Source organism: Camelus dromedarius, chromosome 7 (genome assembly GCF_036321535.1).
Source record: "Camelus dromedarius isolate mCamDro1 chromosome 7, mCamDro1.pat, whole genome shotgun sequence".
Lineage (NCBI taxonomy): Eukaryota > Metazoa > Chordata > Mammalia > Artiodactyla > Camelidae > Camelus > Camelus dromedarius.
Genome location: NC_087442.1, coordinates 48,786,034 through 48,802,953, shown reverse-complemented (window position 1 = coordinate 48,802,953; position 16,920 = coordinate 48,786,034). Strand labels below are relative to the sequence as shown.

The 16,920-nt window shown below is 38.0% G+C and overlaps 2 protein-coding genes and 1 long non-coding RNA gene across 4 annotated transcripts in view; all 3 read right to left on the bottom strand.

Annotated features, from left to right (window-relative positions):
• Window positions 1-1,620, bottom strand: part of POLR1F (RNA polymerase I subunit F) — a 30,236-nt gene extending 28,616 nt beyond the window's left edge. The window contains exon 1 of the mRNA XM_031455019.2: window positions 1,317-1,620. Coding sequence (XP_031310879.1) covers window positions 1,317-1,570 — 254 coding nt within the window. The 5' untranslated portion in view covers window positions 1,571-1,620. The remainder of the gene's footprint in view (window positions 1-1,316) is intronic.
• A 4,228-nt stretch (window positions 1,621-5,848) lies between these two features.
• LOC135321748 (uncharacterized) lies at window positions 5,849-12,574 on the bottom strand. Its single transcript, XR_010381785.1, has 3 exons — window positions 12,427-12,574; window positions 8,272-8,364; window positions 5,849-5,907 (listed from the first exon to the last, which is right to left on the bottom strand). It is a non-coding gene; the product is annotated as an uncharacterized LOC135321748 (long non-coding RNA).
• A 3,506-nt stretch (window positions 12,575-16,080) lies between these two features.
• The window catches only part of TMEM196 (transmembrane protein 196), a 50,146-nt gene continuing 49,306 nt past the window's right edge, over window positions 16,081-16,920 (bottom strand). For both annotated transcript variants that reach the window (XM_010984663.3, XM_010984666.3), the window contains one exon: window positions 16,081-16,499. In XM_010984663.3, the coding sequence (XP_010982965.1) occupies window positions 16,493-16,499 (7 nt within the window). In that variant the 3' untranslated portion in view covers window positions 16,081-16,492. The remainder of the gene's footprint in view (window positions 16,500-16,920) is intronic.

Below are 16,920 nucleotides of genomic sequence, written 5' to 3'. Positions count from 1 at the left end.
AAGTATCCTGACTACAAGGAGAGAGAAAGCTCTCAAATAACCTTTGAGCTAAAAAAGGGAGAGCAAATGAAGACGACCTGTTAATCTTCCCCACCTGAACGTTCTGGCCCTCACTCCCTTCTGGCAGACTCCTTAAAATGAGACCACTGAGTCCAGTGACTTGAAGGCTTTCACCGGAGGCCCTGGCTCCACACAGCAGAGAGCTGTTCCAGGGTCGCTGCCCAAGGCCCTGTGGGAACAGAGGGTGACTTCCCACTCATGCTTGTAGCCAGACTCGTTGCTAGACCAGAGACCACTGCTAGTGCTGAGACGCCTTCTTCCCAAACTTCTCCTGGGAGTGGGTCGTTACCACCCTCCCCTTCTCTCTACTTTGACTAACCTGTGTTGTGTGTTATGTGCAATAATCGCAGTGATTCATTATCGGGGAAAAAAGAAGTTTTGAAAAACAGTATTGAAAACTTTGGATATTTGGTTCAAGAAAAGTGACAAAGAAAATTCCTGCAATTTCCATGGATTCATTAAATTCCTGAGGGGCAATAACGAACCCCCAGAGAATCCCTTTACCCTAGTTTTAGAACCCCTGCTTTCCAGCCAAGTAGTCTAGAGGACTATTAAAGCATATCTGCCCCCTCCCCCTGGTCCTCCACCCATGTAATTCTGAGAGTTTAAGTTATTTTCGAATATCTTAAATATCTTTAAATGCATCAGGTTTTTTTTTTTCACGTTCAAAAGCAACAGGGAGGCTCTCAAAAATAAAAAACAAAGTATTTATCTCATCCCTGATCAGGTCCAAGAGAAAAGAACCCAGGGAAAGTACCAGAGACAAAACATTCAACAAAAACCGCCCTTCGTGGTTTACAAATAAACGACTGTACTAAAGCTTCGAGTATAATTTTCTATAGGGTGAAAGAATCTTCTGAAGTACTGCATTCCAAACTTTCACTGTCAAATGAGAAAATATAAAGAGGCCTAACCGGTCTCCAGCCCCTGGTCTATTCTTACCCTTAAACCCCGGTTCTGGAGCGCGCTTTACTCCTTACACCGACACAGTTCGAGCCGTCTTAACGTTTTCTTTCTTGCTTACGAAAGGGACCCCGTACAAATCTTGACCAGGGAGGAACTGGCCCCTCAAGGTGGTAGCGACTCCAGAATGCCTCCGGGCTAAGCTCGCGGCCGGTGCACGTTTCTCACTAGCCCCTTTTCTGCCGCGCCATTAGTACGTACACCTGGGGCCCTTCTCATGCCCCAACGAAGGAGCGGTAAGCAACGTTATGGTGTTCTCCGCTCGGCGAAAGAAAAGCCTAAGAGACTCATACCTCTCGGAATAGCGCAGCAGTTCCGCATCCAGTTGTTCTCGGATACCGGTGCGTTTCCTGTTAAGGTAGCGCGGGGACAGTGCGATGTGTCTTCGGTGCGGCCCCGCCACCAGGCAAGAGTAGCGGCTGTTCAAGAGCGCACAAGCGGTAGCGTAGGTCGGCAGTTCTAGGCAAGGCAAGACGCCGGCCGGCCCCACCACCGGCCCTTCTGAGGCCGCCTTCGGCCGCGGAGCCTCTGAGCAACCCGCAGCCATGCGGCTTGTCAGGCTTCCTACGGCGCGCGCTAATGACGCATTCAACAACCGCCTATCTCCGGACGCCCGATTTCTACGTCATCCACCCGCTACCACGCCCCTAGGAAATTGCCTCTCCTTGCGCTGCAGTACGCAGTTCTGACCAGCAGAGGGAAACCGCTTTTTCACACTTAGATGATTGAGGAGCTAGGAGCCCGTGGGTAAGCACTGAGCATGCTCGAAGGCCAAATGTACCCCTCGTCTCTTAAGGGCGCACAGACCTATATTTTCGCTAATGTCCTCAGTGGATTTAATAGGGGTTTACACTTTGATCATATCCAGTAGTAAGGTGGGTTTGGTAGGTTTTACAAGCTTGGACGGTACAATAATAAATCTTTAAATGTTTACGGAATATATTTTCTGCAGGAATACATTCCCAATCTTAAAAAGTAGCCCAGGTATCTCAAATGCAACTCCTCTGAAAACAAACCCATCATCTCTCTCCAGTCCAGCTTCTCTCCTTATTCTGTAATCACTAATTCAGGAACTCATACCGCCGCTTTCCAAATGACTTAGTCCAGCTGTCATCCCAGGTGCCGCTCGTGTACCCCCAAACATCAAATCAGCTCCAAAGCCTGTGGGGCCCCAAGCCGAAACGTCAGTTTATTCGGACACTTCTTTCCGTGTTCGATTCCAAAACTATAGAACTGCCTGTGGAAGTTTAGCTTTATGGTCAGAAGGACCCTGGAGCCTCCAGATCCCTGAAAGACAGATATGACCATAACTTGCCGCTTTAAACCTCCATACAGGCGACCCGTTTTCCTCAGGATAATAACTCCTTAATACGGCTCTTAAATTACCAGGCCACTTTATGATTTGCGCCCAGCGTTTTCATTCACCAGGCCCCACTTAACTATCTGCGAGCCCCACCTATGCTCAGTGAGCCACTTTCAGCCCACTCTCTCCCCTCCGCCTCCCCCTCTCTTTCCCGCTCTCTTCTTCTCTCTCCAGTCTTACACTGTTGCTTCTGCCTGGGAATAGGGTAGCTTTTCTCAAATAAGAAACTTCTTCTCAGGTGTCAAATTTTAACTTAGATTTTGCATTCTCTTTCTCTGCAAAGTTTACCACCATCCTATTCTCTTTCCCACGAAGTGATTAAGTAGTTCCCCCCTTTGTAAATTACCACCATCAAGCTCTTGTTTTATGTTAATTTTATGTTAATTGCCTGTTTGTTCCCCTGTTCCTTACCTAGACCCCTATCTCACTAAGGCTGGGACCATGTTATCAGTCTTGTTCACCACTGCAACCCCCATATGACTGGAACAAATGATAAAATAAAATTTGTATTTTATAGCAGGACAAGAAAATTTTAAACATAAGAATTTTCTCTGCTAGTTTGGGCCTCCTCCCTCGCCTTTAGTGTGTATTGTGCATCTGCAGTAACCAGACCTCCGCAGGAGATAACCTTCTTAATCCTCTAAGGGGTCATGATGACCCACCATGCACTTTGTAGATGCATATCTGGATTGTGTAAACTATCAATCCATCATCTGATGTATAACCCTTTGTCTCAAAAATGTATATAATTCTGCTTTGCTGTCTAACAGGCAGAACAGTCCTCGGAGCTTTCTAAAAGACTGTCCCAGGTTATAATTGTCAGATTGGATCAAATATGATTTTCCATTTCTTTCTTGGATCGACTACTGATTAATTTTTTCATGGACACCATGCATCTTAAATGAATGAATGAAATAACAGATTTATCACTCACAGGCTAAGTGAAGAAATAGGATCTAAATATATAACACATATTAGACTGCATAAGTGCCAAGAGAAATGTCTATCAATTAGTAGTGTGAGTACCTACACACTCCCACCTTTCCTAGATACTACAAAAGCCTCTAACCTCTCCATACCTGTTTCCACTTGTAAAAATAATACTTCTCCTGCCTACTATAGAGATGATAGAAGTTTCAAATAAGTAAAAAGCATTTTCTTTAGTATTCTTTAATTGAATTCTAATTTAGCCTGAGATGAGAATGGTATGAAACAGCTTTCAAGGCCCAATGATAAACACGTGAAGTCCATAAAAGGGAAATATAACAGCCTTTACCTCGATGTTGCTGCAAAGTCCTCCAGCAGCCCTGTGCTGGACCCCTTTGTTCAGTGTTCTTATGCTTAGCCAAACATTAAAATTCCCTGAGGAGCTTTAGTATCACCTGATGCCTAGAAGGCACTCCAGACCAATTAAATAAAAAAACCTCTCCTTGAAGTCAAGATGCATCTAGATTGTCTGCAGCTGATTTGAATGAAAACAATTTCTCCAAAAGCAATTTAGTTTAAAAAAAAAAACGCTGGATATCAGGACAATTCAGTCAAAACAACTCACCTGAAATCAATTACCCCAGTAATGATTTTTGACAAAGTTAAAATATGGAGTAGTTTTGTAACCCTTTGTATGTACAGAGGTCATTTAAAGATTTGCTTGTTTGATTTTGAAATTTGTTTTCTACTCTTTAGTCTTTTAAATCCTGGTTTGATGGTTAGCCACTATCCACACTCTGCATGATTTGAAATAGTGAAACAGTGATTCAGCCTGCATGTAAATGTTCACCACCATGAGGTGACTTTACCAAATTAGCCTGTTCCACCTACTAGCTCAGGGAAGAAGAAAACAAGGTACAATGTGATTCCTCCCACCCATCTCCCATCCTACACACGTACAAAGTTTATTTTATCAAGAACCTATAGTCAGTCTGCACCATCTTCTTTTTCTCTAAAATTTGATCAAACTGCAACAGAAAGTCAGGCATCGATGGTCCCAGTCTCACGAAAAGCCCTGTCAAGCCAATGGCAAGTCTGTGGTAAGAAAATCCCCTTTCTACAAGAAGAGAAGGTTAGAAATGACTTTGACCTCAAGTCCACTGACCCCAAAGGAATAAATGTTCCTGCAACTTGCTATATATATATATATATTTTTTTTAAACCTCTGATTCCTCTCTCCAACACGCGCGCACGCACACACACACACAGTATGTTATGTGTGTTTCTAATTCTTGCAATCAGAGAATCCCTGGAGCAATGTAAATGTGCAATAATTTGGTGGTTTTGCCTAAATAAATTACAAAGTAATTTGTGCCACATGCTTTGATTTTTACAGGAAATATGCACACTTATATGATTAGAAAAGACTATGGATATAAAAATACCATGTGTTAATATTAGTTATCTCTTGAGGGTGGGTTGGTTTATGGCTTTGTTTTCCCTCAAGCAAATTTTTCATATATTATTGCTATGGACATACATTGCTTCATACTAAAAAAAAAATTAGCAAAAGGATTCCTGTTGTTGAAGATTTTGGTTATTACAAGAAATTCTCTATTTTTAGACAGTTTAATGTAGTGCAAGGTGAAGAGCCTGGGTGCTAAAGCCACAAGCTTCTTTCCTTTTTTTTTTTTAAAGCTGAAATTCTTAGAGCTGACTTTTATGAAGAAATTGAATTAGTCAGGAAGTGTGAACTGTGTGCAGATTTACACAAAAATTTCATGTAAAGGGTATTTCAGGCAAAAATGCTGTTTCATCAATTGGTTTTTGCTGTATAACAAACCATTCCCAAATTTAGTGGTGTTAAATAACAATCACAAATTTAACTCAAAACTCCATGAATACAAATTTGGGCTGGCCTCCCTCATGCATCTGTGGGCAGATGTGGCTCTAGACGTCTCTTACTCCAGCAGGTTAGAGTTGGCCTGCTTTCCTGGCAGCTGTGCACGTTTCAGATAAAGAGTGAGAGAGAGAAACATACAGGATCTCTTGCCTAGGCTCTGGAACTCACACAATGTCAATCCAGTGCATGCATCTCAAGTATTTTGTCCTCGCCTAAGACAGGATGAGGGGTTACTTTTATCATCTACCAGATGGACACTGGAAATTCCTAAAAATGCCCATCCTGGACAAAAAGTTATAATAGGACTGATAGGAAGGGTTTCATCACCTTTCTGGGTTGATTTTACCAAACTGGTAGGATGAATGATGATTTTATCAACATCACAACCACCACCACGATCATTATCTTCAGCTAAGGTTTATTACAAACCTGGCAGGCACTGTGCTAAGTGTTTTATACAAACCATCAGCACAAAATCTTCATGCATTGTTGGGCTGTACCTCACAGGCCTATAAGGCCTGTACTTCCCCAGCTTCAAGACTGAAGAAAGAACCTGGAGTCAGCCACAGAGACATCCATGGTTTAATAAATGAGGGTATCTTACATATCAGAAGCAAGGTCCTGGAGCAGTACCCCACTGTGTGCAGCAAACGGCTGGCTGGCTGGCAGGACAAGGCGGCAGTCCTCGCTCCTGGGGGGTGAGGAGAAGTTAGCAGTTATAGGGGGAGTTGACATCAGGTTGGCTCATTGGTTACCAGGGAAATCAGCAGAGAGGCATGCCCCTCACAGCCCCTTTCATAAGCTTTCCTAGTGGAGATGTTCTGATCTAAAGCTAGAACAGTCATTAGCTGGGGCGGGGGCAAGTATGTAGGGAGGTCAGTTGTGTGAGTAGGTGTAGGAGAAGCAGGCACTAGTCCAGCAGGGGATGTACAGTGAGCAGGAGAACAGCCATCCTGGGTGGCCTGATATTTCACTTCCTGTAATTTTTATATATATTTCAGATAAGGAAACCAGATTCTAAAGAAGATCAAAAAATGTAGGCCCCACGTTGGTGGCAATTTTATCTGTATTGTTAACAGCTACAAGCTGACTGCCTACAACATATTTCTTGAGCAAAGGACTGACTTTCCTGAGGAGAAACAGCTGTTAATCAATTGAGGGTGGAACCCAGTCATGACTTATTTCACAGCTCATGCTTTGAATTACTAAAAATCTTCACTTTTCCTGGATACATGACTAACGCTGATAAAGGAAGAAATTGTAAGAGTCAGAGAAATGGGTGGCTTATTTTACTGAGCCTCTGCCTAAAAAAATATTAAAGTTGGAATCCGACCAAACTGGTAAATACTACTGTTTTAACAGGCTTGGGAAGATGTCAAAGGGACACTGGTTTTGGCCAAACTATAAGTATCGGCAGTCTCGCAGAAAGTAATTCAGATGACGTGACATGGCTTGTAGGAGCCAGATGCTACAGTCAGGCTGTCTGGGTATCATCTTTACTCTGTCACCTTGGACAACGTGCCTGGCCCCTTTAAACTTCAACTTCCTATTGAAAGCAAAAGATAACAAACAAAAAACTGCAACTTCCTAATTTGTAGGGTAAAGGTATGGTGATATGGACAGCCGTGAGGATGAAAGATGATAATGACAGTGCAATACTAGGCACAGTGACTCATCTATATGAAGTGCTGAAGAATAGATCTTTGTTTGAACCCATTTCAGTTTAATATGTTTAATTCAGTCTGATCAAGGCTATAAAGCTGAACATGGGAGCAGGAGTTTGTGATCTTTTTGAATGAAAAGCAAGGTAAAGCCCTGTACATAAGAGGAAACTTTGGAAAAGAGTATGACTGAAAACTGGGAAATGCCTTGGCCCCATCCTGGGAATGATTTTGTTGTTGCTGTTGTGTTTTGGGTTATTAGCATGATTAATTTCAGCTCCTCTTCAACGTACTGGCATTTTAAAGCAGTCTATTTACATAAACATGTGATTCAGCTTAAAACAATTAAAGATCTCAATACAGTAGCCTCTGAAAATGTTTTATTGATAAAATTCACTCTAGATACATAGTGATACAAATTTGCAATTTCTTTTGTCAGTAGGAAAAATTAAAATAGCGTCAGTACAAACTAGTTATTTGAAATAAATGTACTCACGTTGGGAAACAGTTCTAATTTAGTAGTTCAGTAAATTGTGAAATACAGCACTTTTCGGGAAAATCCATGTATAAAATTTACCTAATGGGTTTTGGAAATGAAACAGAAACCAAAAATCTGAACACTACACCAACCATGCAGACTACTTGTAATTCACAAATATGTCAGCAGATGGCAAACATGAACTTTAAATTGTAAAGTTTTGCTTTAGCCCAAAGTACTGTAAGAATGGCAAAAATCAAGGCAACTGTTTATTGACAGTTGTTTTTACCTACGATCCTTTAAAAAAAAGGACTAAAGGACTTAGGATTAAGTTTTGACTCTGAAGGCCCTTCCTACCGGCTTACTAGATTGTTTAACTAATAGACATAAACCTTGTTTGCAATGAAGAAAAAGAAATAATAGAGCTCATTATATTACATTTCATTGAATAAAATAGATTTTTACATTTTGCAAGCTATAGCTGTTACTGAAAATACACAGAAATGCAATGACTCAAATGTATCTGTCTGTAAGTTAAGACTTGATTAAGTTAATAAAGTTATATTTTATTGCTGGTCCTCAGTAAGGTCCCTGGACCAGCAAAAACTATTTCTAAATTGGTTAGAAATGCAAATTCTCAGGCCCCACCCAGGGTTCCTAAATCAAAACTCTGGGGATGGAGCCCAGCAATACCTTTTACCAGGCTCTCCAAGTGATTAGTATTACCTGCTGAAGTTTGAGAACCAGTGCCTCCAAAGAGGTTTGAAATACAGAAGAGAGGCTCTTAACTGACAGTTTTTAACTTAGGTATAATTGATATAAATACAGTGATAATCAATAATATATTTTATATGATTTAGCATTCAAACACAGTAAAGTTTGTAAAGTAAGTAACATAAAATAGTACATGACTTACACAGACTCAGACGAGTAGAATGCCATTACTTAATTTCCATGCATTTCTCATACCGAAAGAAGAATTTCAATTTATGTTCCCCTCTGCATTACACTGAAAGGGATAACATTCTGGTAAATTTTGTGTTAGAACCTAAATAATGAAACAAATTCAAACTAAGTCAAAATAGGATTATTTCCAAGGAGTAGAGAACAATCTTCATGAAGGAAAACAATTTTCTACAAAATGTGTGTTATTCTTATTTCTATTAACACATACTTATGTTCTCTTTTCTGAGGCACAGACAAATCCTTTGCAATCCGTGTCACTGAAATCAATGGCCCAGCCATGTTAAATTAACAACAAATACACTTGTGCACACTTTTCATTTGTAAATAAGAGAAGGCATACAAAATTGTTTATCTATGTGATAATTTCATCCAAAACATGACTATGCCTCAATTATCTTGCTACTTGAATTGCTTAATTCAAACTTTCTCAAAGAACACAACCTACTTGTTCCCATGAAGAGGCAGTGTTTACTCAACTTTTTCAGTCTAGAGGCAATCTTTTTTCTCATCCATAATATATAAATACAGTTTTCACAGTTTTAATAAATAGATTATTTGTAAATCACATTAGGTGCTTATGAGGGTAAGAAAAAGAACAATAAATTTAAGTACTCATCATATTTTCACCCTCTAGATATGCAGTTATTTGTGTCTGACTTTTGCGGTAACCAGATATAATAATGTTGAAACACCCTGATCTTTATGCTTGGATTTTATCTCCTGGCTGTAGTTTAGATGTTCTGAATATTACTGAAGAAAGTGTATTAGAATTCTCTCTCTCTCAAAATACAAACACATTTATACAAACACATACATGTATATATATGTTAGCACACACTTTTATATATATACATTTGTTTAAACCTAAACTTTAAAATATAGACTTAGATAAAATCATAAAATCATACCAATATTTAACTTTAGCCACCTGAGGTTGCAAGTATCTAGGTATCTATCAGTCATTACCAGGAAGGCACCTACAGAGCTCTTTTGGATGAAAGATTCTACTTAAAAAGGATCATCTTAATAAATTGAATTCAGGATGTGTGTTTGTGTCTGTGGGTGTACACTTGTAGGTGTGCACTGGTTTGGTTGGGAAGAGGTAAAGAAGGTCTCAGAAGGAGTGGGCTACTTTCTGAGGATTTGATGTCATCTTTACATAGCTTCCTGTCCTTTGATGAAAACTAGGGCTAGCATTTCTCCTAAGGCCCTGTTTCCTTCTCAGTTAGACATTACTGCAGCAAAATTTCAACACCCCTCTTGCAAGGTTTTCAAATCCAAGGAATCTGGCCAATGAAATTAACCATGGTGCTTTGCAAGGGTATCTGTGGAAATTCTCGTTTACTTCCATCTGTCTTTAGCTTGCTGCAGAACAAAAAGAGAACACTTTCCTTTTATATGTTTTTGAATATTACTTTAAAGCTGTAGTTTAATCAACCACCTGCTGGCTGCAGAGTTTTGTGTAGGTGTATACTCGCAGATCTTTGACATTAAATATATTCCAAAGAACGTGGTATGGAAAGTTTGAGGGTGGAAAGTAGCTAAAAATGAAATTTAGAGATGGTGCATTTTGATACAGAATTTACTCTCAAGTCATTACACAAAATCCATATTAATAGATCATATTCTCCACTTCCTCTTCTGGCTACAGGGTGCCATCAATACTTTAAGGCTTTGGAAATTATTACAGTAAAGGAATTTATCTTTATCTAGTGGCAAAGTGGACATTCTCGGTTGTGAAAGAAAGCAACAGTGGGCAGAATTCGTGCAGGAAGACACTACATAAAAGCCGCATTTGTCGGTAAAATAAAACTCTGAAACTCCAAAATACACATGGAAATGGGTATTTCTGGGTGAGGAGGACCAAAGTGTCTCACTTTCTCTTGATGTTTCTTGTTGTGGTTCCTGCTGTCATGCACCATACCTGCTTTAGGATGATACTTACGGATAGTGCTAGCTCTGCTTGAAAAAACCTCTTCCTCTGATGGTGATTTTTTTTTTTTTTTTTTTTTTGGTGCAGGTGAGTAGGCTAAAGATTTAAAAGAAAAGGCAGATACTACAAGAAATTAACATATCTAAAATATAAAGGCAGAATTTTGTTCATTATGAAATTAGTGTTCTTTGTAGCTTACTGATCTAACTCCCTTATGAAACCCAGGGGGGAAGTCATCTTGCTTTGGTTTCTCACTGACAGCTCCCTCACTGCCTCCAATGACCTCCTAGATTTTTCAACTTCTTTACATTCAAGGTATAGAGAGCTCAAGTTCTCCCTTTAATTATCTGAGATCCTTCCTTTGAATTCCCATTTTCAATTTGAGCACATGCCTGTTTGCCGGGTAACTAACACCACTGAAGTCCTGTTAGTTTAGAGTGAGGTGTGTAGCTGCGATGGTCAAAGCTTGACAGCTAGAGAGATAAAGCCTCAGGTCCAAGAACAGGGGCCAGAAACTGAAATCAAGGCAGTGCCACACATCAGATATTTGGATCTGAAATCAGAAGCAGCAGAACAAGTCAAGTGGAGTGGTTTGTATGGGATGGAGTGGTGGTTTGTTTTTTGGACCTAAGTGTATATAAATTGCATGCTTTGGTTGAATGACTTTAAGATTCATGGATACAGAAACCAGAAATGACCTTACCTTTTAGGTGAAATATTGATGTCTTCCCACCTTTTCCATATTTCAAGTAAAATAAATGCTATTGATATGACAGAGGAATATTCACATTTATAGACAATGTATGTTATAAGAGTGCTTAATAAATGGCTGTCTTTTTACCTGCTGCACTGCCATCTTTTTTGCCGATGGATAGTAATAGGCTAATGTTACCTCTCTATCATGACCTGAAAACATGATATTCTTTCCAGAAATGTGTTTTATTATAGAAGATACAGAGCCTTCATTTTATTTTATTTGTTTTTCTCAGATATTGTTGTGAAAGTATCAATATACTTGGAAGACAGAAAAGGCAGTGACGTCCAAATCTCAGAAGACTGTGTGGATAGTCATGGGGGCGGTGGGCGTCTAGACAGCTTAGAGGCCTTAGAGCCCGTTTATATGAAAGAGGTTGAGTGTTACCTCTTTCTTTGGCTGATTTACAATGAGGGGCAGGGCGAGGGACAGTGTTGGCTGGTGCAGCCACCCACAGAGTAACCTGTGGCTTTTCTTTCCCGGGGAAGTGAACTTGGAGGGCCGGAGGGATTTCTTCTAGCCCTTCTTCCAGATGCTGTGGAATGTTTGAGGTCCATGGTCTTAGTGAGTAGTTAAGGACCAATAACCAGATTGACTAATAAGAAGGTGCAATCATGAGTCCTGATCCCTTGTGGTCAATAAAAGATTTGATGCAAATTTGACAAGATTTTAGGTTTTCCCGTGAAGCATCTAGTCTCTCTGGCAATCCTCAGTAACAACACATTTTGACTTTGAGGGCAGGGCTTGCCATGCGCTGTGAGGCTACAGAAGCAGAGCCTTTGGATGTTAAGGCAGGAAAGATGTTGAAATCAGTAGTCTAGCTGATAGGAAGGAAAGTGAAGATGGACCCGAGTTCTGAAAGATTCCCAAGTAAATGAAAGTGATCTGACCGCAGTTAATCGATGTAGGTAATACTGAACTGTTAACATAGTGAAATAAATTTTTTTAGATCTAGAGTTTGACTTTTTACAGTATATTTCTTGGGAAATACTTTCCTAGTAAAAGACTTTGTATTCAGTAAAAAGAGTTTTTGGTTTTTTTTAAATTCTTCTGTATAAGTTTACTAGGCATACACATTTCCAGCAATTTCTGAATTGGTTTCCTCTGCTATGAGTAACTGACAACCTGTGATTTATGGACTTGGAATAATTGAATTTCTTGGCTGTCATATCCTTTGAGTAAGAAATATTACATATGCTTCCAGAAAAATGATTTAAGGGAGAAAAGAGTGAAGTGATGCCAAGTTCTGAAACTTTATTTGGAAACTCTGTTTTAACCAAATGGTACTTAAGATACTCTCTCTGAGTTTCTGAAATGTGTTTGCTAAATAATCTTTGAAAATGTAGTTCTAAACGTGCCACTTTTGTGCTAAGTGAACGAAATGAAAAAAGTGGAGGGCAGCATGTTGTTGTTCTCACCTTCCCAAGCCCAAGAAATGCAGAATTTTTCATTGACGCAGGGCGATGGGCTGAGTACATTTCTTTAAAAATAGGCGTTATGCAACATCTCACTTTACCTGTCAAACATAAAATATTTAGTGATTTAGTGGAATCTTTGCAAGAACAGATTTTTTTTTTAAACATGAAATCTCTAAAGCAACTTCTCAACTTTATTATGTGTTTGGCCTACACTGTATTTTTGCTAGTTTTTGCTAGCTTCGTTCAGTCCTTAGATTTAACTGGTTCATCAACTACAAATTCCACAAGTGTTTACCAACTCTTTTCCCAAATTCTATCATAATGAAAATTGGTTGACTGTGAAAGAACCTTTATAATAAGTACTGTGGGTGAGGGACGGTTCCCCTCAATGTACTTTTGACTAGCATCGTCCAGTAGGCTTTCTGAGATGTTGTCCATATGGCTGTTCAGAACTTGAAATGTGGCTAGTTCAACTGAGAAACTGAATAATTTGATTTTAATTGATTTATATTTAAATTTAAACAATCACATGTGGACAGGATTGTAGCTACTATATCAAATACTACAGCAGAACTTAGAACAGTGAGTTTATGACCCTGAGCAATTCAAGTCTCAACCTGTGAGTTGCACTAGCATTGGTCACTCTGGATCATGTTCAAGGGTTTTCCTCAGTGGTTCTAAATTAGGGGGCAATAGTTCCCTACCAAAGAGACAGGTGAAAGTTTGTTAGGATACTTTCAGTTGTTATAACAAAAGTGTCCTCCTGGCATTTAGTGGGTGGGGACCAGAGATGCTTAATGGCCTGAAATGCATAGTGCAGTCTGCACAGTGAAGTACTGTCCCCCTCAAATGCCAGTAACAACCAATCTGACAAATCTAAATAGGTCAGCAGAGTTCTCCAAATATTTCATTTAAAGGTTTCATTTGTGAGATTTGCAATCTCAGTGCTATCTCTAGTTGATTCTCTCTCCTATGATCTGTATCTTATTACCTCCTGCCTCCTCAGGGACCTCACTTTTTCATCATGCTTGTTTTGTCCTGTATCTTCAACCACTTCCTGTCTACATTTGAACATACTTTAATCTTTTCTATCTCAAATAATACCCTTTCTTAATTCTATATCCTCTAGCTGGGACTATCTCTGCTTCCTCATTTACAGCATCCTGTTCCCTCTAATCTCAGAACAGCACATTTATTCATCTAGCTATCGGGGGAAACTATTTTTTGTATCATGATGGAAAGAAAGCTCACACCAGTTAGTTTCAAAACACACCATTTTATTACCCAGACATAGCAATAGACTCATTGTACCATGTTCCACTTCTAAACAGTTGTATATATGTGTATGTATGTGTACAGAGACACACACATATATGTAGAAAATTTTTTAAGCAGAGTCCACTTTTATTCTTTTATACTTAAAATTACTGCCCCTTTTTGTAGCTAGTCTCGACAGCACACTGCCACATTAGTTTCACATATTTTTTCTAATTTAGTATCACATTACTTTTTCCCAAGGGTAGGCTCATACTAAAACTGTAAGATAGTCACTTGAAATATTCTAGTTCACATTTCAATTATTATGAAAATCAGATTTTCAAGTACTTGTAAAGTCTTTCTAACTTCCTTCACTTATCTCAAAAAGAATCACACTTCCCAAATAAATCACTCTAAATAAGTGAGTCCTGAAAAGATTGGGTTGAAATAATTACATTAAATATGTAGCTATACTTGGCTAAATACACTGTAGACTACTTGGATAATTATGATGATGACACCGCTTCTTAACTTTATGTCAAAGCAGTGATAGACCTACTTTTGTCCTTTAATGGCTGATTCCGTGTATTATTTCAAAAGGCATTAAAACATCTTACTGGTGTATTATAACTCTGTATTGTACAAATATGTCGACAAAGAAATGCCACCTAAAATTAGAGTCAGCGGTTAGTCCTTCAGTATAAAACTACATCCTTGCATAAATTCAATAGAACCATTTAACCACAAAATACATTCACTCTATAGTTTAGATTTTCAGTGACAAAGAGCATGGCTGATTATGGCATCAAATGAATAGTGATGATGTTGGTTCATTATCTGAGGCTGCATTTATGGGCAACTTCTGTAATTTACTGGCTAATGAAATCATTCATATGAGTTGGGAGACTTCAAAAACTATACCAAACAACATGGTCCAGTCATTTCTTTTAAACATATATAGCCAGATTTTGTTTATAAGCTGATTTAAATAGGGTAGGTGATGATCAAGTTATTCTAAAACTAAAAGACCTTTAGATTTCCATTAGTTGGAATTATTTGTACTTTGTTAGTACAATTAAAACCTATATATTGCTTCTAAATGATAACATGTTCTCATACTAGATATTAAAGGTGTTAATTTATCTATAATTCAGTAAGCAAATCATAAAAAATGACTTGAAAACTGCTTTGAGGAAAAATAAAAGTATACCATAAATACAGTGAGTTATATATTTTAAAACATTAGATTTCTTTATCTGTTGCCATAAGTTACATTCTCAGAAATATTTTCCAAGACCATGCTATTTTCTCACCTATATACATTGTCACAGGTTGCCATTCTAACATTCCGTTATGGAAGACAAGGATTGAATCTAGCTATATAAATTTAAGCCTATCTTTTTGTTTCCTTCTACAGAGAACTCTTTCAGATCCTTTGGATATATGCAATCTTAAAAATGGTCTGTCTGTATTTTTCCATGTGAATTGTAAAACAAAACAAAAAACCTAAATTAAATTCTAACAAAGCTAGTTGTAACTTCATCTTTTGGGCATACATCATCTGTACTTTTATATAATTTAATTTGGCTTATAGTGTTTGAAATATAAATATCATGAATAATCACAAGTCATTATGTCTATATTTATAATGTGGAAGTATTTGAATTAAAGTGGTTATGTTTATAAATCAATATTAATAATTGTTCTTACATAAATATCATAATAGTAATATAGCCAAATAATTAAGTAATCTATCTTGATACTACACTATTCAGATCACATAACTCCATAAATACCAGCCACAATGATATTTACACACAGCAGACATAATAAAAGCAATAAAAATGAAAAAATTTAGTAGAAATTAAATGTGACTTTGTAGGCACAGAAAAGCCTTGAATAATTGCTGTCTCATTTCAGTGGGAATAAAATCTTGATAATACCCCCACAGCATCACAATTTCTTTTCTACTACTTATTTACATTCATGAATGCTATAAATTTGTGCTATATATATTTTTTATATTTACAGTATATATACATACACGTATACTTTATTTTATTCTTAGATTCATTCATGAACTTGCCCACCAACCTGCACAGTAAAATCAAACATATTTATTCTCCTTACGTGATATTCATTTACAACTTTTCGCTCTTGTGCAAAAATATCATACAGATTAATATTGTCTCTCTCTAAAAAAACCTCTTTTTTATGCTTTAGGTTTTTTGGTAATTTACAAATAAATTATGAAATATAGTTCATTCCCAAATTGAAAATAATTACAATGTTTTTACAACAAGGCATTGATGAGGTTTTGAATTGTGGCATTCTTTGAAGCCACCGTCTTTCAGAACGAAGACATCAATAAATTATTATTTCTTGATACTTGCACTTTTTAATTACTTATATGAAACATGTCATTACAAATCTAACACTCATGCTAGTCAAATAGTGTTTGTGTAGAATACGAACCTTTCTGTTTTATCCATTCCTTTTTTTCCCCTGAAAAGTCTTTTTTAGCACAATTTAGAAAGCTGGTTGATATTACATACTAGAGCATTTCTGGAAAGTTTCTCACCCAGTTAAAAAAGCTGAAGAAAATAGTGAGGCAAAATTGAGGAAGAATAATTTTAGTGAGTGCTTGGGAGGGATAACAGCAAATGCAAGAACTGTTTTAATTTTATCTCCTAGTCCTTTGGTATTTCCTTGCCTCATGAAAATCCTAAAAAATAATCAATTCTTTAAAACATTGATTAGACTCTTCCATTAAATACCAGTTGTGGTCCTCCATTGCTCATGTTGTCTGTCATTTCCTGTTAGGAAAATAACATGAATTAATTAAGATTCACTTTCAGAGTAAGACATTAATTTGGTTAATGAGTTTGCAAAACAGAAACTTCAAGCCATTGAAAACCTTGCTGAGTTTTGGGGGAGGACAAGGATTAAAACTGTTGCTGCATTTGAGGAAGTGAAGTTTCATGGCATCTTGGAGCACATGAAAATGCTAAAGTGACAGCCTGTCAGATCAAAGTCTTCTATCCATAACAACAGTTTAACCTCTACCCAGTCTCCAGAGTCTCCCCTTCTGTTCCTCAACTCTGTTTTGGAAAGAACTCACTCACCTAGGAAGAAAATGATTAAATGCCCAAGTTTTTCCAATGTACAGGCTTCTCTGCTGAGCATGTCAACAAAGTGCCAACAAATTCTAGGGGTTACCTTTATCCTACAGAAAAA